This window comes from Triticum aestivum, chromosome 7D (assembly GCF_018294505.1).
Source record: "Triticum aestivum cultivar Chinese Spring chromosome 7D, IWGSC CS RefSeq v2.1, whole genome shotgun sequence".
Lineage (NCBI taxonomy): Eukaryota > Viridiplantae > Streptophyta > Magnoliopsida > Poales > Poaceae > Triticum > Triticum aestivum.
Window position 1 is genome coordinate 335466717 of NC_057814.1, and position 23590 is coordinate 335490306.

Sequence of the window (23590 nt, forward strand, 5' to 3'; positions counted from 1 at the left end):
GAAGCATAAAGCACCATGTTCAAGTAGAGGGTACAGCGGGTTGCGGGAGAGTGGACCGCTGTAGATAGAGGGGGGAAGGTGATGGAGATGTTGGTGAAGATGGCGTAGGTGTTGGTGAAGATCGCGGTGATGATGATGGCCCCCGGTGGCACTCCGGCGCCACCGGAAGCGAGGGGGAGAGAGCCCCCCTCCTTCTTCTTCTTCCTTGACCTTCTCCCTAGATGGGAGAAGGGTTTTCCCTCTGGTCCTTGGTCTCCATGGCATGGGAGGGGCGAGAGCCCCTCCGAGATTGGATCCGTCTCTCTGTCTCTCTCTGTTTCTGCGCTCCCCTCTTCAGCCCTTTCACCGTTTCGTATATATATGGAGATCCGTAACTCCGATTGGATTGAAACCTTCGCCCAGATTTTTCTCTGAAATTGGCTTTCTTGCGGCCAAAGAAGAGCAGCAACCGCCTTACAGGGGGCCCACGAGGGGGCAGGCGCGCCCCCTGCCTCGTGGCCACCTCGGGCACCGTCTCGCGTTAATTCTTCTTCCCATATTTTCCAAATATTCCAAAAATATTCTCCGTCCGTTTTTATCCCGTTTGGACTCCGTTTGATATGGGGTTTCTGCGAAACAAAAAACATGCAACAAACAGGAACTGGCACTGGGCACTGGATCAATATATTAGTCCCAAAAATAGTATAAAAAGTTGCCAAAAGTATATGAAAGTCGTATAATGTTGGCATGGAACAATCAAAAATTATAGATATGACGGAGACGTATCAGATAGTGGCACAAAAATTTGATGCAAAATGTTAGCAAGAGTCAATAATGTTGAAAGAGATTCACAAATTTGCAAGTGAAACAAGTAGACCAATAGCAATGAATGGCACACGGAAACACACACACGGATAGATAAATGGGGTCGTGCAAGCAAGGAATGAGCACACAATGTGGAGTCCACGGAAAACGCTCGTGTTGCACAACTCAAGAGAGACGCTAGCACGATTGCTCAATAGGCGGATACGACACTTGTGCACAACCTATACGATGCAAAATCGATAAACTTTCTATCCCCAGTATGCTATGTGTATGATGTTCCCGATGTTTCTCTCAAGATGATCGGATATGACAATCTTATGTGCAATGTGGTATGATGCTATGGCTATTGCTTACAAGCTCTTTGCTCTCTTTTTCTTTGCTTAAAAGCTTATTCTTTTTTTTGTATGGCCACTTTTGCACAATGCACAAACCAAGATAGCAATTGTGTATATGCGGGAACAATCTTTGTGACACAAGAGATGATATGATGGTACCACTATGATATGGTATGTATGCAATAGAAGGTGTAGATCACTAATGTGCACAAGTAACGTTGCCGGCAATACTCAAATGGCTAGTCTCAATAGGCAAGTGACGCAAAGTGGTCTAGGGGTTATCAATGCAATTGCAAGGGAATATACAATGGAGGGATACCACGATACCAAGATGATATGGAGGTTACCGTCTGAGGCGATGATGAGTGGCGGTGTTCTTGATGTAGATACCAAGATGATGGAGACTCGTCCCTAAGTAGCCGAAACACCTTAGGAAACGAAAAAACCGCGAACTCAAAATCTCAACCATCAAATGTCAAATGGTGGTAGCGGGAATGCGGTGGTGATTTTGCGGAAGCTCAATGGGATTACGGAAATGCAATGATGGGGAAGTGGAGGGTGAGGTGGTGGTGAACTATACACGGTGTCGGAGTTGGAAGCACTGTCCCTAAGTAGCCGAAACACCTTAGGAGACACAACTCACAACACAAACAAAATTGGGTTATATGGGGTGGCGGAAGTGTATGGTAGGTAAGCCTATGCGGAAATTATGGTGGTAGTTGATGAAGAAGCAATGGTCCCTAAGTAGCCGAAACACCTTAGGAGACTCGAATCGCAACTCAAACAACCACTAATGCTATAAGGAACAAAATGGGTTAGGTTGCGGAAGTCGGTGGTGGTTATGCGGATGATATGGTGGAAGCCCTAGGCAAAGATGCCAAAGTTAAAAAAAATTGATGGAGTCAAATGGTGTTGAAACCTATCTATAGGGATAGAGGATGTTAATAGCTACTCAACGAGCTAAAGAACGCGAAAATCGGACTCCGGATGTGAAAGTTACGGGCAAAACGGTGAAACACGGGAGGCTGATGCTCCAGGGGTCGGACATCCGGGGTCGGGGCCGGATATCCAGGACCTGATGTCCAGAAACTTGCACGATTTTGCGCTTCAGGAGCCGGATGTCCGGCTTGGGGCCCGGATGTCCGGCCAGATGGCCCGGATGTCCGGCCCGACGATTCCAGATCGGGAATTGGACTTCGAAACTCGATTTGGGGGTTGAAATTGATGATTTCCGGGTCAAAACTGGGGATATTTCATGGACGGAAAGTGGAGAAACTTGGGGAAATGCTAGATCCACTTGAAACCAAGCAAATCCATGGATCAAATCCAACAAACACATCATCAAACCAACAAATCCAAAAAAATTGGGGCTATTTTTGATGGAGATTTTCGAAATTGGGGAAGAACACAAAAAAATCAAGCTAGAAAACAAGGGGTAGGGGCTCCAAATTCGTGATCAACCTTGCTCCGATCCAAGATGATGTAGGGTGGAACCCTATACGGCCGATCTTTCATGAAAGGAGCGGATCCCAACTAAGAACACGAAGAACACGGGGAAGAACGGAGAGAAATCACAAGGGTAAACACTCAAGAACAAGTCCAATCATACATCCACTAGACAATCAAACACACAAGATCCACAAGGTACATGAACAATAAAGGGAAAGATACAAGGTAAGGTTCATCTCCATGAGGAGGTCTTGAAGGGGACCACCCAAGAGGGCGTCTTGAATCCAAGGGGGATCTTCTCCGTAGAGGGGCCGCGGTCTCTCTCGTGGAGTAGATCTGTATGGATGAGCAAAGCTCTATCTCAAATGAGCTAATCCTTTGCTAACCCTAACTAGAGGAAGGGGATGGAGTATATATAGGCTAGTCCACGAAGGGGTAAGTTAGGAGGGGATACATGGGCCTCTGGCCCGGCTGTGCACGCACAGGTGCCGGGTGTCCGGGCAGGGGGCCGGATGTTCGGGGCTTCAGGAGACGCCGGATGTCTGGGGCTCGGGCCGGATGTCCGGGCTGAAGGGGCCAAACTTCGGGTGCGTTCTGCCATCGATGGCAGATTTCCGGGGGAGAGGCCGGATGTCCGGGTGTTGGCGAGGCGCCGAATGTTCGGGGTCACGCCGGAGGTTCGGCCGCTGAAGCTTGTCCGGTCGTCCGTTGGTGCAGCTGTTGGGCGGCTGCACAGGCGCCGGATGTCCTGCCGCTGTAGCTTCAGCAGCTCCGTCTTCTTCCATCGTCTCTTCCAGGCTTTCCTCGCGGATGGTGTAGTTGTTCCTTGGCGCTTGCACTCCTCCTCGTCGTCCGTAGTGTTCCGACAATACCTATGCATGCACACGAGTGGAGTGTCAAGTAGTATACCATCCTCGAAGGTGTCATGATGCGGAGCATCCTACAATCATCCCCATGTATACTCGAGCCTACGCCATTGGACCTAAGGTGAACTCGCTCCTTTCCGAATCTTCCCTTTCCGCATGTAAGACATGGATGCTACTTCAAGCGCGGACCTTGTGCATACTCAGGTACACCCGAGGAGACCATGGAGAGCCCAAGGACCAAGGCCAAGTGTGCGCGGGACCGAAGGAAGGAGAAGGAAGAAGAGCCAGCCGCTACAGGCCCCGGACATTCGGACCAGCCCGGACATCCGGCCCGACCCCCGAAAATCCGGCGCCCATCACAGAACGCACCCGAAGCTGAACCCCGTCAGCCCGGACATCCAGCCAGAGGCCCGGACATCCGGCTCTTCGTGAGCCGCTGGACATCCGCCCCCCAGCCCGGACATCCGGCACCTGCCTGTGCGCAGAGAACGGGCCAAGGGCCCATGTATCCCCCCTTTCCACTTACCCCTTCATGGGCTAACACTATATATAGACCCCCTCCTCCTCCTAGTTAGGGTTATCATTGGTTTAGCTCATTTGTGAGATAGAGCTTTGCTCATCCATTACGGATCTACTGCATGAGAGAGACCGCGGCCCCTCTACGGAGAAGATCCCCTTGGATTCAAGACCTCCTCACGGAGAAGACCCCCATCAAGACCTCCTCACGGAGAAGAACCGGTTACCTTTGTATCGTCCTTTGTTGACTTTGGATCTTGTATCTCCTCTCGTGTTTCGAGGATCTAGCACATGTGTAATCGAATCTTGTTGGTTTGAGTGATTCTCTTGTGTTTTCCCTCGTGTTTCCCCTCGTGTTCTTCGTGTTCTTAGTTGGGATCCGCTCCTTTCGTGAAAGATCGGCCGTATAGGGTTCAACCCTACATCATCTTGGATCAGAGCTAGCTTGCCTCATGATATCTTGGTATCATGAGCCACGTTGATCACAATTTCGGAGCCCCCTCTCTTTGTTTTCTAGCCTAGTTTTGTTGATTTCGTCCTAAATTCGAAAATCCCCACCAAAAAATAGTCCCAATTTTCTTTTGTGATTTGTTGGTGTGATGAAGTTTTGTTGAATTTGATCCATGGATTTGCTTTGTTACTAGTGGATCTAGCTTTCCCCCAATTTTCCCCACTTTCCATCCACGAAATCTCCGCAATTTTGCCCCCGAAATCATCAATTTCCGCCCCCAAAATCGAGTTCCTCGAGTTCATCCTCGGATTTGGAGCCCGGACATCCGGCCCGTAGCCCCGGACATCCGGCCTGTAGCCCGAGCATCCGGCTCCTGGAGCGCAATTTCGCGCGCGGTTCTGGACATCAGGTCCCGGACATCCGGCCCTGACCCCGGATGTCCGACCCCTGGGATTTCAGCCTTCCCCGTTTCATCGTTTTGTGCATAACTAATTCATCCGGAGTCCGTTTTTGAAGTTCTTTAGCTCGTTTTGAAGCCATTGACATTCCCCATCCCACAAAAATACTACCATCACCATTTGAATCCATCAAATTTTTCGAACTTTGGCATCTTTGCCTAGGGCTTCCACCATAACTTTCGCATAACCACCACCGACTTCCGCAACCTAACCAATTTATGATGAATATGATGATGAGCATGTTGAGTTGCCTAGTTGTGATGCTATGCTCCATAGGATATCATGTAAAAATTCTATTGGTCACATCATGTTTGACAATCCATTGAACTTGTCATATGCTATGAGTGAGATCTCCCATATTGCATCATTTCAATCTCAACATAGTAACTATGCATGCCCCATTAAGATAAATCCCATTTGCACTTATGGCATAGATGACGAAATGATGGTCATTGGCTTTTGTTTTTCATGTGATGATATTGCTATGCTTCCTTTACATGATTTGCGCAATTCATCTACTATGCCATGCCATGATCACATTGTTCCAAATATGCATTGTATTGGATGTTGTCAATATTCTCCATGTGATGTTCCTACAAATGCTCATGAGGAGACCCCCATAGTTCCCTCATACATATTAGGAGATTTTGATGCATTCCATACTTTGCATGATTCCCATAATTGCGTGCACCATATGCATTCCATGAATAACAATGCTCTACATATTTCTCATGATGCATTACACAATTTGAGTCTCCATTATGCTATACATAATAACAAACCTCTCATGATGGATGACATGTTTCTTTATCACGCATCGCATTTATTTGAGCATTGGATATTTTGTGCTAACCAACACAAGCACGTATGCATCATGATGGATGATGTGTACATATACCATGCACACACAATTTTTTCTTTGCCTTTGTTTTGTGTAGGTACTCATGTATACTCGTCAACCTCTCAATCCCAAGAGTTGACGAAACGAGCTCTTGAGAGCAACGACGATTTGGGATCCCGTGGACTATCCTTACCACCGTTCTCTTCGCGCAACGACTACGCGCATCTTTTCTACTTGTCTCTCACACGGCTATGGGCTATTTACCACTTGTCACCTTATGCCCATTCTATCATGTTCACTTTGCATGTTATGCTTGCTTCTATGCCTTTGCCATGCGATTGTGACCTTGCTTGCATTTACCCATGATGCACCATTATGATACTCCTATGTGTATTTGCATGCTTGGTGGAGATCCTTGTTGCTATTGCCATGTTTATCATGTGCCTAATGCTATTGTTGATTCGTGTGTTGGGAGAGTCATGATGTCCCATTGCTATTTACATATGGCCTCTCGCCAATACATTGATGATATTTTTCTCATATCTTGCTTTCATGCTTGTGCTATATCATGTGAATTATTCATGCCCACTATTTGCAAACATGACATGCTTGCCATGATTCCTCCTAGTACGTTGCATCTTCGCACTACTAGCTTGCATGACTTGATTCATATGATTACTTGCTATGTTGCATCACCCATGTTCCATCCTTACTCGCTTTCTTGGGTTGATGACATATATGTTCATGCCTCTCACATGATATATCTTGATCATTGTCTCTTATGCCCATTAGTTGCCTCTCTCATATCTACTTGTAGTGAGTGCACCATACTATGCTTATTGATCTTGGAGACTTTGACACCTTACTTGTGATGCATGCTTGTTTTATTGAGCCTATTGTCTTTGGTTGTAGTTGCATCATATGCTTTCATACCATACCACACCTTGTCCTTTCTTATGATAAGAATGATGAGAACACTTGTTGGTTATCTTACCACTCAAATGATAGGTGTTACATTGGACTAACCTCATTTGTTTTTCCGAGTGTTTGTCATGTTCTTTCATTTTGACAGATTCACAAGGCGGTACGATCACGAGTCATTTTGGTTATATGAAGGCATACACGATGTGCGACACCAACATTTTCGACATCCTCATAAAGGTGAACTCCTTCATTTGAGCCATCCTCAAGTACGCATATTGGATGGCTCACTCTTTCATTGTTGTTTCCTTCTTGTTGTCTACATGACACATCTCGTGAACGGAGGAGCGACATTGGAGATTGGTTCTATGGACCTTCACATTGAGGAGCGCTCACACTTATTGGATGCACCTTCGGACTTCCACTCATGCCATGACATCGAGCATTGGTATATCAACACTCCTTTGACACATTGCCCCAACACCTCCATATTTGTTGATTGTGTGTCCACATGTCATGCTCGATGGACATATCATACTCACCACAAGTTTGCACCCCATGCATGGAATGACTCACATTATGCTTGCCTTGTTGCACCTATTTCCATGTCATCCATGATATATGAGCTTGTACACTTCCTTAGCAAATTTGTTGTGATCTTTCTTGATGGCATATTCATACATAATGATCACATTGCCTACCATCAATTGCATGATAACATAATCATATTGAGCATCCATTGCCATATTCATGCTGATAAACCGTCTCACTATGACATCATTTTGCACCATGGTTGCATTGATCATATTCACAACACATTTGTGTGCACAATGAATGCTTTTGCTCCCATGAATGCTTTGCATATCATTCTATATCATCTTACTATGCTTCATGCGTTTTGCCACGGACAATCTTGCTCCACGGACTCATTCTTACATGATGGACACCTTGTGTGCGCTAACCATTGTATTTCCAAGTGTCGTTTGTGTTTGCTCTTTTTGCATGTGTACCACTAGGAGACACCTTGGAGTACTTGGATTGCGCCATGTCTTCCACTTCGTCCATCTACAAGTCCGTCCACGACAACCGTTTCCATGGTGATGAGGATTTCGATCCGAGGTCGGATCTTTCCCAAGGGAGGGGAGATGATGCGGAGCATCCTACGATCATCCCCATGTATACTCGAGCCTACACCATTGGACCTAAGGTGAACTCGCTCCTTTCCGCATGTAAGACATGGATGCTACTTCAAGCGCAGACCTTGTGCATACTCAGGTACACCCGAGGAGACCATGGAGAGCCCAAGGACCAAGGCCAAGTGTGCGCGGGACCGAAGGAAGGAGAAGGAAGAAGAGCCAGCTGCTATAGGCCCCAGACATCCGGACCAGCCCGGACATCCGGCCCGACCCCCGGAATCCGGCGCCCATCACAGAACGCACCCGAAGCTGAACCCCGTCAGCCCGGACATCCGGCCAGAGGCCCAGACATCCGGCTCTTTGTGAGCCACCGGACATCCGGCCCCCTAGCCCGGACATCCGGCACCTGCCTGTGCGCAGAGAACGGGCCAAGGGCCCATGTATCCCCCCTTTCCACTTACCCCTTCGTGGGCTAACACTATATATAGACCCCCTCCTCCTCCTAGTTAGGGTTAGCATTGGTTTAGCTCATTTGTGAGATAGAGCTTTGCTCATCCATTACGGATCTACTCCACGAGAGAGACTGCGACCCCTCTACGGAGAAGATCCCCTTGGATTCAAGACCTCCTCACGGAGAAGACCCCCATTAAGACCTCCTCACGGAGAAGAACCGGTTACCTTTGTACCGTCCTTTGTTGACTTTGGATCTTGTATCTCCTCTCGTGTTTCGAGGATCTAGCACATGTGTAATTGAATCTTGTTGGTTTGAGTGATTCTCTTGTGTTTTCCCTCGTGTTTCCCCTCGTGTTCTTCGTGTTCTTAGTTGGGATCCGCTCCTTTCGTGAAAGATCGGCCGTATAGGGTTTCACCCTACATCATGTCAAGTGAGCACGTGTAAAGGAGATGATTCACCTTTGTGTATGTGAAGTAGATGTCGCACGTGTCACTTGCCGAACGGACTCTTGACATGGTGACGTCCATAGGATGCTCCACATCATTAGGCCTCCTGAATCCTGACTCACACATGGTAAGCACAAGTTGGAGGCATAATAATCCCCTCATTTAAATGGGTTACCACATTCCTTTTATATAAATGCTTTAAATAAGTATGTAAGAACATGAACTAATTTCATTCTTGTAGGGGTGCAGAGTACAATAGAGGCTACAAAAATGAAATATAAAGGGAACACTTAATATATTTTTTGCTGAGACAATTAGCAGACAAAATTTGAAGTAATAAGCAATAAGAATAATCACGCATGCAGTACTTATATATAAAAAAACATTTAGCAAGCTCGGAGGACTCATTCTACTACCCCAATAACAACGAGTTGAGCTAAACCTGACAGGTACGCACATTGTGCATCTCTACTCACATAATTCAATGAAAGCACATTACAAAGCCCATTAAAAGTAAATATCATTATCAAGCTCAAGCATGGAATGAAATTCGACAACTCAACTCATCCTAAGAAGACAATTTATATCCGCGACACCAGTCATATGGGTACCACCACATTCGACAACTCTCCTTAAAAATACACAAATAATTTTAACGATGAGCGTTTTTGTCTATTCTCATAATTTTATAATTTTTAAACCCACATACGATAGGTGCTAACTTCGATCTATAAGAATTATTCTGACTCACCAACAGATCATCACGCTTAGGATCATCATCAGCACAAGAAAAAACAAACAAACAATAGTTTATTAACTGAATAAAGAGTAAATGCTTGTTTATCTTCAAGCGGCGGCATAATGACGCTACCAATCAGAGATGAGTACATATATGAATTTACTTGATCAGAAAATAGTACATATATGAAGTTACTGATCCGGCTGCTGAATGATAGCATGACGATATTCATGTACTGATCAATAGCTAGGAAGTAAAAAATAAACAGATAATAGCTCAAGTTGCGGACTGCAAATTGCATTTTTGGGAGTAATTCATAGAAAAAGGATGGATACTTGCATCTGGTTACCATAGGTGAATGCTGAAACAAAGAACCTGGGAACTGTTTGTATTCAAGGCAGGAGGGTAGAAAACTTCTGCGCACCTTCTTTCATATGGATACCATCCAAGTTGTGATTATCATATGCTTTAACTCTTAGAAATGCCTACAAAGCGGAACCAAGGAGACCATCACGTCACACATGAGTTAATAAACTGAATGTTGTTTTCTTGTTGAGAAAATGTACCTTTAGGTCTGTAGGGAGATAATTATCCACAAACTATTCCAACAACTTGACAGTTACTCATACATCTCTTCACCTACGAAGAAGGAATTATGAATCAAACACTCAAATCTTCCTCGGAGAAATCACTGCAAAATTACTTAGCACACAGTTTCACAAGAACTAATAGGCACGTTTTTGTAAATTTCTCGAGGGGTCATGGTCCTGTCGCTGCAAAAATCTTGCGTGGTTTGCAAAAAAGCAGAATAATCATCGTCGCTCATGTAAGGGTATGCCTACAGTCATGAGGTAATCGAATATCAAGTTAGCAACCACATGCAAACACAAGGAGCAACCATGAGAACTTTTTCAGCACCTTCAGTCTGGAAAGAAAATCCATTAGTTTTTGTAGCAAGGGGTTGACAACAAGGGCTTTGACATCGGCATCTACATTGCCATTGCCTTCGACGGGGCTACGACCTTCAGTAAAGTTCAAGAACTGTAGCCCAGCCCAGGGATAGTTTCAATGCCGCCTCTATGCAGTTTTCAGGGTAGATGTTCCTTTTTTCATCAAGGTCAGCACTGCATTCGGGAATTGTATTAATGTGATCAACAAGGCAACCATACCGACATATGATAGAGACAACTTATTCAGAACATACATACCTATTTTTTCAAATCTCGGTCGTGGTCTTGGTACACGTCGCTGGGAGGTCGTATAGTCTCCAGCAACATTCTTTACCTTTGACAAAAGGGGGCAAAAGAATACAGGTCTTGATGACCATCTGCTTGATGCCCTTGAACGCCTGCGGGAGCAGTGGGAAGAGGTTCCGCCCACGCGTCACCAGGCTTTGCCGTATAGTTGCTGGTTGGCGAGCCGGGACCTCCCGACGGCCTTGTTGGTGTCAGAAATGCTGGAGAAGAACTGCCACCGCCGCCGCCTGCAACTGCAACCACCGCCGCCGCCCTAGATCCGGTCGCCTCCGCATCTTCCCATCACCGACAGAAGTGCCACGTCCTCCCGGGCTACTCCGTGTCGCCTCACTCCGCCGCAAGCTGTCACCGCTGTCGCCTTCAACGGATCCAGCGAGATCCGCCGCCGACACCTGGATCCCCGCATCCCCGACCGCCTCGAGCCACGTGACCCGCACTCTCCCGCATGGCCCAGTAGTTGGGGACTCCGCGCGTAAGGAGAAGCTGGTGTGCATAAGGCGGTGGCCGAGTGGAGGACCGCCGGGCGGCGAGCCGCTCCCAAGGACGGCAACGGGGGCGCCTGATTGTAGCGCCCGCAATTTTTTAGATGATCCACGATGAGGCTTCGTGTGCGTGTGTTTGAGTTTAGAAGCGGCAGGAGGTAGGACATGATGCATAGAAGGAAAATCACTTGCGTGATTTTAGCATCAGGATCATTGCCTTCCGTGATTGTAGGGGACGCGGGATCGCAGCGGGCGCAGCCTCTCCTGGTGCAATACGGTCAGTCATCCAAAATTGCTACGTGCACAGCATAAGAATATTTGATCAATGATGACCGTTAGATTTAAACTTATGAACCTAATCGTGTGGTGTAGATTGGTTCGTGTGGTATTGTGGGACTAATTAGGGAGTACATGTAAAAAGGTTTTTGTTCGATTGTTTAATAGTAGTGGAGATTTGGTGGAGGGGAGCTGGGAGTTGACGGCCGGGGAGAGTTGCCGAAGAAGCCCTCAACTGCCTAATCCCCCGCCCGTCTCCTCGAAGAACGGCACGCTCGGATCAGGGCACCTCCGGCGCCCCGGCAGCCTGCCGCGTCCTCCCGCCCGAGCGCGCCGCCGCCGTGTCGCGACGGTGCTAATGGCTTCAGAGGTTCTCCCCGTGGTGGACCTCCGCGTGCTCGCGCAGTCTGACCTGGACGCCCTCGCCGCCGCGTCCCTCCACGCAGTTGCTCCGCGGAGCTGCCCCGACGCCGACCCGCTCCCGCCGCTCAAGATCGACCGTGCTGTGTTTAACGAGAGCGCGGGGTCCCGTAAGCAGACTTTCTCCCGACTCCGCTTCGCGGCAGCCGCCTCCTCCTCCCTCCCCACCTCCCCTTCCTCCATCACGCCGTCAGCAGGCAACAACCCCGAGAACCACCTCGTCGCCTACCATCTCCGCCGTCTCTTCGCCCGTGAAGACCCCTCCTGCCCGCCCTCGACCCTGCCTCCACCCGAAACCCTAGCCCTGTCGTCTCCCGACCCCGACCGGGAGACTACAAACTCCAAGGGGGTTTCCGTTGATCTTGTGAGGCTCGCTGGGCTCGTCGACCCATACGGCGAAGAGTTACGGAGGCAAACAGCCGGGCTTATGTCGGAGGCGGAGCTAATGGACTTCATCAATTGCCTCGAAGGACAGTGGGTGAGTCAGAGGCGGCGGAGGAAGTTTGTGGACGCAGCCTTCTTTGGGGATCACCTCCCTACCGGGTGGAAGCTGCAGCTCGGGCTCAAGCGGAAGGGGCACCATGCCTGGGTGCATTGCATCCGTTACGTGAGGTTTGCTGCTTTGCCTTGTCAAATTTCCTATAAATGATGATAACTCAGTTGTGGTGGCATCGACAGAGGGAATGCAATCATAACATATATTGTGTAACAATCTGGATTCTTCCTGCAGTGTATATATGATAGCATATGACGATTATATAAGGATGTGCGATGGTTTTGGTTTGTGTGTACATTTTAGGAATGGGTTTTAAATGCTAATACTTAATGTTGTTCACAAGCACCTAGCAAATAAATGGTCCCAAAGGAACACACTGTGATTCTAGTTAAATCATAATCCTCAGTTTTCTTGTTTGCAGAAAACACTGGTGATTTGTCATGGTTTATGAGCATTGAGCAGCATTCACTGATGTTGTTTCAGCTTTCAAAATACAATCACTAACAGTTTAAGCCTATTAAATATGTTCTTTTGATTTGCGCACTTCTTTGATATATCCTTCACCCTTCGATGCATGCATAGTAGCATACTGTGCACGTTGCAGCGGTACCATCTGACTAGTTTGTGTTGATGCTTGTTATGGCAGTAATTTATCACTATATTCTTAGGTAAAGCATAAAGGGGTAATATTCTTTCACATAGTTCTACATATGGTGTTATAAGGGCTTTAACACACAGTTCTATATATGGTACCCCCTCTGTTCCAAAATGTAAGATGTCCACGCATTCCGAGATTTAAATCTGACCAGCAATTGACAAACACAATGCGAATTATGTGACACAAAAGTGATATCATTGGTAAATGCTTTTGAATAAGAATCCATTGACATGATTTTTGTGTCATATTGACATAGCCCACATTTTATTGGTGCCTTAAATTTTGCAACAGAGGGACTACCTTCTATTTGTTGTGCTTCTGGTTGAAGTAACACCGGACACTTGAGCATTCCAATCAGTTAAATATTACCAAGATACTGTGCCATATGTATTCGGATATATACTACCATTCTTTATTCTTAATGATGGTTTTGCTTTATACTATGAAAATTATTCCTCATCATTAAGTTGTTTAATTCTGGAAATCGTCAAGAATTACTTTTCTGTTTAAGGCTATTTGTCCTTTTGTTGGTAGGAATCAATGTCCAATAGCTGCGCTGCTGGCTCTCACATTTTTGATATTTGTTGCCTGGAAGTCTAGTTGAGATAAGAGAATTTCAGCAATATGCTTTGCTTTATCTACCATGCATTGTTAATGCTTTTGCCATTACCGCCTGACCAGGGCAATTGTGCTTTCCATGTATTCTTTCTTGTATATTATTATCCAGTGTAGCTAAGCCTACAAATCATACTTTCCAGCCCAAGAGGACATCAGTTTCGTACTTGTAAAGAAGTTTCTGTGTATCTTATGTCACTTCTTGGGTATCCGGCGGCCGTAACAGTTCCTATTCAGTATAACAGCACCAGACAACATGCCTTGAGTGATGACGATGGTGAAGATGACGTAAGTTTATAAGTGTATGCCATTTTATTTTGTACCTGAATTTTCCTTGTTTAATTTATGTGTTTCACAGGCTGTAGGGTTTCAACATCAAATTGGTTCAAGTGTGGATAACCTAAATGTATTGCCAGTTACTTCTGTCACCTTTTCCAGCCGTTCCTGCAATTCAAAGGATACGGTAGAAGGAAATACAAATCCAGCAAATACTTATAAGTGCCAGAATTGCAATTTAACTTTGCACAATCAAAGTGCCTATGTGCAACACCAGCTGTTATTTCATGAAAAGAAAGCTAAGAGGCGCAGAAAGAGTAGCAAATTTGGTGAACCAAAAGTTGGTAAAGATGGGAAATTTGAATGCCCTGTATGTCACAAGACCTTTCAGGAGCAATCACGGTACTTTGGCCATGTTGGAGCCCATGCAAGGCATGAGGGGCTTACTCCTGAAGCTTTCTTTGATAAGATCTCATCAGGACAGGCAGTTAACAACTTCTTGGGAGAGTTACAATTTACCCCTCAGGAGCTTACTGAACCAACTGAACAAAAGGGCAAGACTGCAGGCGAAGCATGTTCTCAGCATCAGAGTTATTCAAAAGAACAAGGGGGTGATAACTCAAAAGTTATAGATCTTTTTAGCACAAATTGTTCCGGTAGTTTCAATAGGCGTAGTGAAGCTTGGTGTAGACAGGTAGAGGTTCCTCCTGTTACAGATGCTCGAAGTGCATGCAGATACAGAAATGCTATGATGGATTATGCCAATGTAACTGTTCCAAAACCAAAAGTAGCTCCTGAATCCAATGATGAACCAAATGGCAGGCTTAACGGCTTTGCTGAAGTTGATGATTTTAGTGATCAAACGGGAAGTGGCCATGACTTCAGACCTTCTAGCTTCTCAAGTGCTAAACATTATGAGGACCAGATTGTTGATCGTGGCTTTCCTGTTTCAAAGCGTGGCGAGGTCAATAATACTGTGAAAGCAAGAGACGTCAACCTTAATTCATGCCTGGACACAATATCTTTCCCGATTGCTAGTGCAAACAATCAAACTTCTACTGCTGTTGATGAGGCTAATCAATCATCCATTGCTGGAAAATGCTTCATTGGCAGTTTTAATAATAATGATGGTGCATCTACTACATCATCCTGTTCTGGCTCAAATAATAAAGTATCTGGTTCCCTTGGTGGATCTAACGGATCCTCTAATGCTGCCAGATGCATCGGTGGTAGTTATGGTAATGATGCTGCAGCTAACATTTTTGGAAACAAGAACAATACCATGGTGTACCAGCCTAGTTTGAACACATGCCCCATCTCTCATGTTGCAACTAATGTGGATTCTCTTGTTTCCCGTTCAACACATGCAAAGAACAGTGACAAAGAGCGTGCATACAATACCAAGGAACAAATGAATACCACACAGAACAGAGCAAGTAATGAAGCTGTTGAAGGCTATAATAATGATGTCTATACTGGTAGTATCACTGAAAGGAGTCTTGCCCAGTGTAGTAATAACTTGAGTCACCCAAAACCCAACATTCTGAGCCGCTGTGCACTACCGGACTCAAGCACTTTGACAGCCAGTAACTTAACCAAGGGTATTGATGTCAACTGCATGAATGGTTCTTTTGTTTATAGAAATGTTGCCAACGTGGAGGGTCCTTCTGTAAATAGGCCCATGAATAATAATGATTCAATGGGTTCTGTGCATGCCGTGTTGGGAAAGCCAAGTAACGATATGCAAAATCATTACAGTGGTAGTGCTCCTAATTACACCCCGCTTGCTGCAGCTAATATCAACGATCTAATACCTATGCAGAGCAATTTTGATGGCATGTCCACTTTGGTTCATTCTGTTGGTGATGTTCCAAGGAGCAGCACAACCCAGGATCAGGTAAAATTGACATGATTTTGCAGGCTTTCATAACTCTTGCACGATATAGAAGTGGTTTGGTTTTTTTTGGTGGGCATTAATCATAAAATAATGAATCTATATTGATTTGATCGCTACTTAAGTGAGTTGCTTTGTTCCCTTCCATTGAAAACAAGAGAAGCAATATAATTATAGTAGGCAAAGCAAATGGATTTGAAGTTGGCTTTCTCTCCCGGTATGAGTTCGGTTCTGCATGGTTGAGTGAGGATTTTTTTTTGCTTAACCTTTCAGCACAACCCTGGATTGGGTAAAATTTACATGATTTTGCAGGCTTTCATAATTCTTTCAAAACCAAATGTAAGGTCTGATTAGGTCCATCTCGACAAATTAGATAAGATATGCACACCAGATTTATATTACGGGATTAAACCTAGCTGAGCTTGTTTTGAGCTTGGCATTAATTAAAGGGTCCTCCCTCCGTCCTATATTAGTTGTCGCTCGAACAGATGTATCTAGCACTGAAATATGTCTAGATACATCCATTTCAGAGACAACTAATATGGGACGGAGGGAGTATTCAATATCGATCCATGAGAATGGTTAGATTATTAAATACTGTGCTAAAGGAATCAAATCCACAACTTTTACAAGTTTATGTAGGGTGTAAAACTACACCGGCCAATTCGAACGTCTATAAAATTTTACTTTTGGGAATGGGGAATTTCGTAAAGCAATTGCTGTTCTATGCAGAATCATAAATACCACTATTTTTTCATGCTGGTAATACATTAATAAACAATGCCTCTTTGATATTCTAACTTGGGATAACGAATATTAATTGGTGATATGTCGTACGACATGTAGTTGAATCAGGAAACACTCTTTGCATTTTTTTAGTTATTATGATTGTTTATACAACGCCTTTCCAATACAAATAAAACGTAAATAAACTAATACTCGAGCACAAGAAGTGTATGATTCAAAGTGTTTGACGGTTTGATTATTAAATACGAAATGAGCACTCATGAAATTCTTATTATAACATAGAGTACAGTATGCATGTGTCCTAACTCATTCAATATTTTATCGAGATTTAAGAAAGTATATAATCCCTCCGTCCTAGAATAAGTGTCGCTGATTTAGTACAATTATGTACTAAATCAACGACACTTGCTTTGGGACGGAGGGAGTACTACATACATATCACTCCATATTGGTTTTTTGGCGGGGCAAACAAAAAGCCCATGCATGTTTTTATAGTTCTATTTTTGCTGTTTCTTTTTGTTCTCGTTCTCACAACTGTTGCTTAATATGAAAATGCCTTTTGGTTATCTCGGTTGCCTTGTTTCCGTGTTATCAAATTTTGTTGTGCTGGACTTTGTTGGGGCAATGATCTTTCATGCTGAATACCCATGTGATAATTGTTTTTTTTTTTGTAATAATGTAAACAGTGTGCGTTGCAACTTGGATTTGGTGGTCAGAAGCAGCACGTATTTCCTGGTTATGGATGGGCTGCATTTGGATCCCCTCAGCTTGTGGGCTTGGCCAGAAATAATAATTTACCCACTAGATCCTCACAGTTTGGGAGCATGGTCAGACCTAATTCTTCTCCTTCTGGATCCTCTCAGTTAGGGAGTGTGGCAGGTTCTGATTATCTGCGAACTGGATCATCTCAGTTTGGGCGCATGGCTGCACCTTCTATACCTGCTGCCGAATCCTCTCAGTTTAGGCACATGGACGGACCTAATTCTAAACATTCTGCTGAATCCTCTCAGTATTGGCACATGGCTGGAACCAATTGTAGACCTCCTGCTGGATCCTCTCAGTTTGGGAGCGTGGTCAGACCTAATCCTGTACCTTCCACTGAACCCTCTCAGTTTGGGAGCTTGGCCAGGCAGAATTTTGGGAGGACATCCGAGCCAACTTTAGTGTTGGGGAATGTACCACAGACGGGAAGTGGCCCTCCGGCCCAGTCAGGATGGGATCTCAAGGTACCAAGGATGGTTAGTGGAGGGAGCATGCTCGCAGCAGTATGTACATGGTGCAACAGCCAGTTCCACCATTTTGGCCCCGTCGATGGACAGCAGGTTGGTAATTACGGCCTCATTTGCCCATCATGCAAGGATAAGGTGTCTGGTCAACGTAATATGCCCAACAATGGCTTGTGGCAACCCTGAGGTCATCTGAATAGCGTTGGAGAGGTTTTTTTTTATGCTGTATCTGTTAAGGTTGAAAATTACCTGCACCGATCAGTTTGCAGAGTTGAGCGGGCTATCTAGGAATGATGTTTGTATTTGATGTGCTCCATCTTCTCTTAGGAAGTTTATCGATTTCATGACACGAGTGTAGGCGTATTTCGTTAGAACTGAAATAATAGTTTTAGATTTTATTTATTACATTTACCCGGGTATATCTTTTGCAGGAGCTCCTAATTATGTTGCTCAGATAAGATAGTACATCCTCTGTTCCTAAATGTAAGACATTTTGGCAGTTCAATTTAAACTGGCAAAACGTCTTACGTATTTAAAAACAGAGGTAGTAGTATATTCCGGCAGTGATGAAAACTCTTCTACAGCTGTAACAGGCTTCAAGCATCTTTTTTCAGGAAATCATAGGTAGAGGTTTGATGTTCAGAAGAATCTGGTTTACTAAGTTGCGAGGCATAAATCCTATACTACAGGGTTATGCTAGTTTGCTTTTGCCTGTGAACTTAAGCTGCGATAGGTGTGACATTTGTTCAATAACGACCACGGCGGTGACACGTGCTGTTGGAGTTGTATGGGCTTATATATCGGTCATTAATCGGGAATCTTATAGAGCTGACGTCCCCTGAAGCGGGTTTGCGGCGTTGTACTTTTGGTTCCGCATGTCCTGGGTTTTATTTCTGGTTGGTTCGTTTCAAGTCGGTTCAAACATGCAGGAGGTATTTTCCTACCGCGGTGCTCTCCCTCGGCCCTTTTGAAAGGACATTTATCTCCGTGAGTGTTTTGGTGTTATGACAATGCAATTTACAGACTAAGGCTTAGTTTGGCAGCACTGTTTTTGAAAAAACACAGTAATCCAAAACCTCAGCTTTTAAATGCATGGGCAACGAATACTTCGGTTTCTAAAAACCATGGTTTTCCTCAGTTTTCACAATACCACCGATGAGTTTGGCAACTGATGTTTGACTCGCTGTGCCTTGCTCAACTATACCATGGAGCTGATCTGCATGTAGAAACGGCGCCTAATGCATGCAGCATGTCATGCACGTCAAATCCCCTCCTAGCTACCCGGGGCAAAAATAAATAAAAAAATTGTGCGTGTACGTGCGCCTATATGCGGATAGAATCGATTGTGTAGCTAGCTTTAACCTGCTGCATACGGGTGCTCCAACGACCAATCGATATACTCCACGAGCAAGTTTGTTTGAATCCCGCTTTACTCGTGTATTTTGCAGCCAGTGATCGGATAGAAGCTTGCAAGATCACTAGAAGAACGTAACATGCGCGTCGTCTCCGTAGACAAACCAACAAACAAACCGCCAAATAATTAGGAGCACTCTGTTGAAAAGACAATAGATAGATGTAGACGAGCAGGCAACGAATTCGCTCAGTTCGGTTTAGAAAAAAAAGGTCCCGACCTCATTTTTAGATACCGCAAAAAAACCACAGTATGACAGATACCTTGGTATCTCAAACTACAATATTTATTTTATCCAAACACCTCAAAGTATTTAATACCAAAGTATTTTCAAAAACCACAGTATTTTCAAAAAACTGCAAAAATACTTTGATGTAGGGTGGAACCCTAGATGGCCGATCTTTCACGAAAGGAGCGGATCCCAACTAAGAACATGAAGAACACGAGGGGAAACACGAGGGAAGACACAAGAGAATCACTCAAACCAACAAGAACAATCACACATGTGCTAGATCCTCGAAACACAAAGAGAGATACACGATCCACGATCAACAAAGGACGATACAAAGGGTAACCGGTTCTTCTCCGTGAGGAGGTCTTGATGGGGGCCACCCAAGAGGGGGTCTTGAATCCAACGTGGATCGTCTCCGAAGAGGGGCCGCAGTCTCTCTCGAGGAGGAGATCCGTATGGATGAGCAATGCTCTATCTCACATATGAGCTAAACCAATGCTAACCCTAGAAAGATGGAGGAGAAAGAGTATATATAGTCTAGGGAGTCGAAGGGGTACACGGGCCTCGGCCCTTACTGTGCACAGACAGGGGTGGCCGGATGTCCGGGCGACGGGCCGGATGTCCGGGGCTTCAGGAGAGGCCGGATGTCCGGGCTGGGGGCCGGATGTCCGGGCTGGAGGGCAAAACTTCTGGATGTTCTGTAGCGTGGCGCCGGATGTCCGGGCTTTTGGCCGGATTTCCGGGCTTTGGCCGGATGTCCGGGCTGGACGCCGGATGTCCGGGCCCTGTAGGCTTGGGCGTCTGGGCTGCTGCTGTGGATGCTCCAGGGGCCGGATGTCCGGGGTCATGGCCGGATGTCCGGGGCCTGGAAGGTGAACTTGCCCGTTTCCGTTGGTTCTCTTCATCCGTGAACTTGGCGGCTTGTCCGTCTTCACGTGCATCCTCGGGAGGCTCCTCTTGACACCTAATCATGCATAGCATATCGGACTTAGGTAGTAGCCATGTCTCGAGTGGATCATATGTGATATCACTAAGGAAGGAAGTCACCTCGTTCTCGAGAGCTCTAGCTCGTGCTCGTGTCATAGGTCCTCTTGGCTCTTGATGAGACGATGGTAGGTCCATGGGGATGACCGCAGGATGCTCGCATCATCTCCCCTCCCTTGGGAAAGATCCGACCTCGGATCGAAATCCTCATCACCATGGTACGGGGATAGATCTTTGATGTTGAAGATGTCGCTCACGGAGTACTTGTCGCGTGGGATGTCGATCTTGTATGCGTTGTTGTTGTAGCGTGCAAGCACCTTGAAGGGTCCATCCGCTCGGGGTAGTAGCTTGGATTTGCGTTCCTTGGGGAAACGATCCTTGCGAAGGTGTAGCCACACAAGATCTCCAACATTGAACATCATGGGTTGCTTGTTGACGTTGAGCTTGGTCGCGAGTCGTTGTACTTGGCGCTCGATGGTGTTTCTTGTATCTTCGTGCATCTTCTTGAGGAAGTTGACTCGGGCACTCGCGTCCATGTTTGTGCGCTCTTGTAGCGGTAGAGGTAGAATGTCCAATGGAGACAATGGGTTGAAGCCATAGACGACCTCGAAGGGGGACTTGCCGGTAGTCGAATGTCTTGCACGATTGTAGGCGTACTCGGCGATGGGTAGGCACTCCTCCCACTCCTTGATGTTCTTCTTTATCAACACGCGTAGTAGAGTGGAGAGCGTGCGGTTGGTCACCTCCGTTTGGCCGTCGGTTTGTGGATGGTATGCCGAAGAGAACAAAAGCTTGATTCCGAGCTTGGCGCACAATGTCTTCCAAAAGTAACTCAAGAACTTGACGTCGCGGTCCGAGACAATCGTCTTTGGCACTCCATGAAGGCGCAAGATTTCCCTACAAAACAAATTTGCAACATGTGAAGCATCGTCTATCTTGTTGCAAGGAATGAAATGTGCCATTTTGGAGAATCGGTCCACAACAACAAAAACGGAATCCTTGCCATTTCGAGTTCTAGGCAAACCAAGCACAAAGTCCATGCTAATGTCTTCCCATGGGTGATATGGAATTGGAAGTGGCATATAGAGGCCATGAGATTGAGCTTTGGACTTAGCTTTGCGACATGTAGAGCATCGGTTGGTGAAGCGATTGACGTCGCGGAACATCTTGGGCCAAAAGTAGTTCTTGGAGAGCGTAGCAAATGTCTTGTCGCGTCCAAAGTGTCCCATGAGTCCGCCTCCATGAGATTCCTGCAAAAGCAACAAGCGAAGAGAGGACTCGGGGATGCAAAGTTTGTTAGCTCTCATAAGATATCCATCTTTGATGTAGTATCGATCCCAAGAAGTATGCGTCAAACACTTGGCATAAGGAATAGAAAATGTAGGATCATGCTCATACAAGTCTTTTATATGCTCAAAGCCAATGACATTTAACTCAAGTTGATTAACAAGCATGCATATACGGGAAAGTGCATCCGCCACAACATTTTCCTTACCTTTAATATACTTGATGACATAAGGAAACGACTCAATGAACTCACTCCATTTAGCATGACGCTTGTTCAACTTAGTTTGACCCTTAAGGTATTTAAGCGTTTCATGGTCGGTATGGATGATGAACTCATGAGGGCGTAGGTAATGTTCCCATTCATGCAAAACTCGCACCAAAGCATATAGCTCTTTGTCATAGATAGGGTAATTGAGTTGCGCTCCGGAGAGTTTCTCACTAAAATAAGCAATTGGGCGCTTCTCTTGCGTTAACACACCTCCTATGCCATTACCACTAGCATCGCAATGAATTTCGAAAGGTTTGTCAAAGTTGGGTAATGCAAGCACGGGAGCATGAGTAAGCAAATTCTTAAGCTCATTGAAAGCGATATCTTGAGATGTTCCCCAAACAAACGGTGCATTTTTCTTACTCAAAGCATGCAAAGGTGAAGCAATGGTGCTAAAATCCTTCACAAATCTGCGATAGAAACCGGCTAAACCAAGAAAACTACGCACTTGTTGCAAATTGGTTGGTTGGGGCCAAGTTTTAATAGCATTGATCTTAGATTCATCAACATGAACACCCTTAGAAGATACTACGAAACCCAAGAAAACAAGCTTATCAACACCAAATAGGCATTTTTCCATATTAGCATAAAGTTGCTCTTTTCGAAGAGTTTGTAGCACGGTGCGAAGGTGGGTGACATGCTCTTTGAGAGATTTGCTAAACACAAGGATATCATCAAAGTAGACAACAACAAATTCACCAATGTAAGGGCGAAACACGTAATGCATAAGACGCATGAAAGTACCGGGTGCTTCCGATAAACCCATAGGCATGACTAACCACTCATATAGACCAAACTTTGTTTTGAAAGCGGTTTTCCATTCATCACCCTCTTGTATGCGGATTTGATAGTAACCACTTTTAAGATCAATTTTGGAAAAGATAGTGGCACCGCAAAGTTCATCAAGCATATCATCAAGGCGTGGAATGGGATACCTATAACGAACGGTGATAGCATTGATAGGTCTACAATCGGAACACATGCGAAAGCTACCGTCTCGTTTTGGCACAAGAATGACCGGTACGGCACAAGGACTCAAACTTTCACGCACATGTCCATGGTCTATGAGATGCTTTACTTGCCTTTGAATTTCTTTGGTTTCTTCGGGGTTGACGCGGTAGGGCGCTTTGTTTGGAAGCGGCGCTCCGGGGATGAGATCAATTCGGTGCTCAATGCCTCGTAGTGGAGGTAGACCCGGAGGTAGCTCATCGGGGAAAACATCTTGGAATTCCTGCAATAAAGAAGATAACACCAAAGGTAGATCGTGAGAGTTGTTAGTTTTTGGTGCCTCATCCTTGCACAATAGGACATAGTGTAGGACACTTGATGGGTTCTCACACACTTCTCTCATCTCACGTTTGGTGGCAAATAGGACTAAGTTTTTCTTGTCGCTCATCGTGGAGGCACTCAATTTGGGCTTGTGGCGCTCACTCTCTTTTTGGTGGTTCACTCTCTCACTATTCTCTCCACGATGGGTGTTTTGCTTGTCGGCGAGCACTTGGCTTGGAGACATAGGACGTAGCACAAACTCTTTCCCTTTCATCTTGAAGCTATAGTGATTTGTACGCCCATTGTGAATGACACCTCGGTCAAATTGCCATGGCCGTCCAAGAAGGAGGTGGCACACGGTCATCGGAAGGACATCA

The 23590-nt window shown here is 45.5% G+C and overlaps 1 protein-coding gene across 1 annotated transcript; it reads left to right on the forward strand.

Moving 5' to 3' along the window:
- The first annotated feature begins 11606 nt into the window (after positions 1-11606).
- On the forward strand, positions 11607-18192 carry LOC123163695 (uncharacterized). Its single transcript, XM_044581048.1, has 4 exons — positions 11607-12462; positions 13763-13907; positions 13978-15792; positions 17223-18192. Exons 1-4 carry the CDS (start codon positions 11789-11791, stop codon positions 17946-17948), a joined length of 3360 nt encoding a protein of 1119 aa, XP_044436983.1. The 5' UTR covers positions 11607-11788; the 3' UTR covers positions 17949-18192.
- The last annotated feature ends 5398 nt before the right edge of the window (positions 18193-23590 follow it).

Bases quoted from the DNA above. Each gene is read 5' to 3' on its own strand.
- LOC123163695 (XM_044581048.1), top strand. From the start codon at position 11,789: ATGGCTTCAGAGGTTCTCCCCGTGGTGGACCTCCGCGTGCTCGCGCAG. The intron at 12,463-13,762 runs GTTTGCTGCTTT...CATACTTTCCAG, and splicing joins CATTGCATCCGTTACGTGAG to CCCAAGAGGACATCAGTTTC. The intron at 13,908-13,977 runs GTAAGTTTATAA...TGTGTTTCACAG, and splicing joins ATGACGATGGTGAAGATGAC to GCTGTAGGGTTTCAACATCA.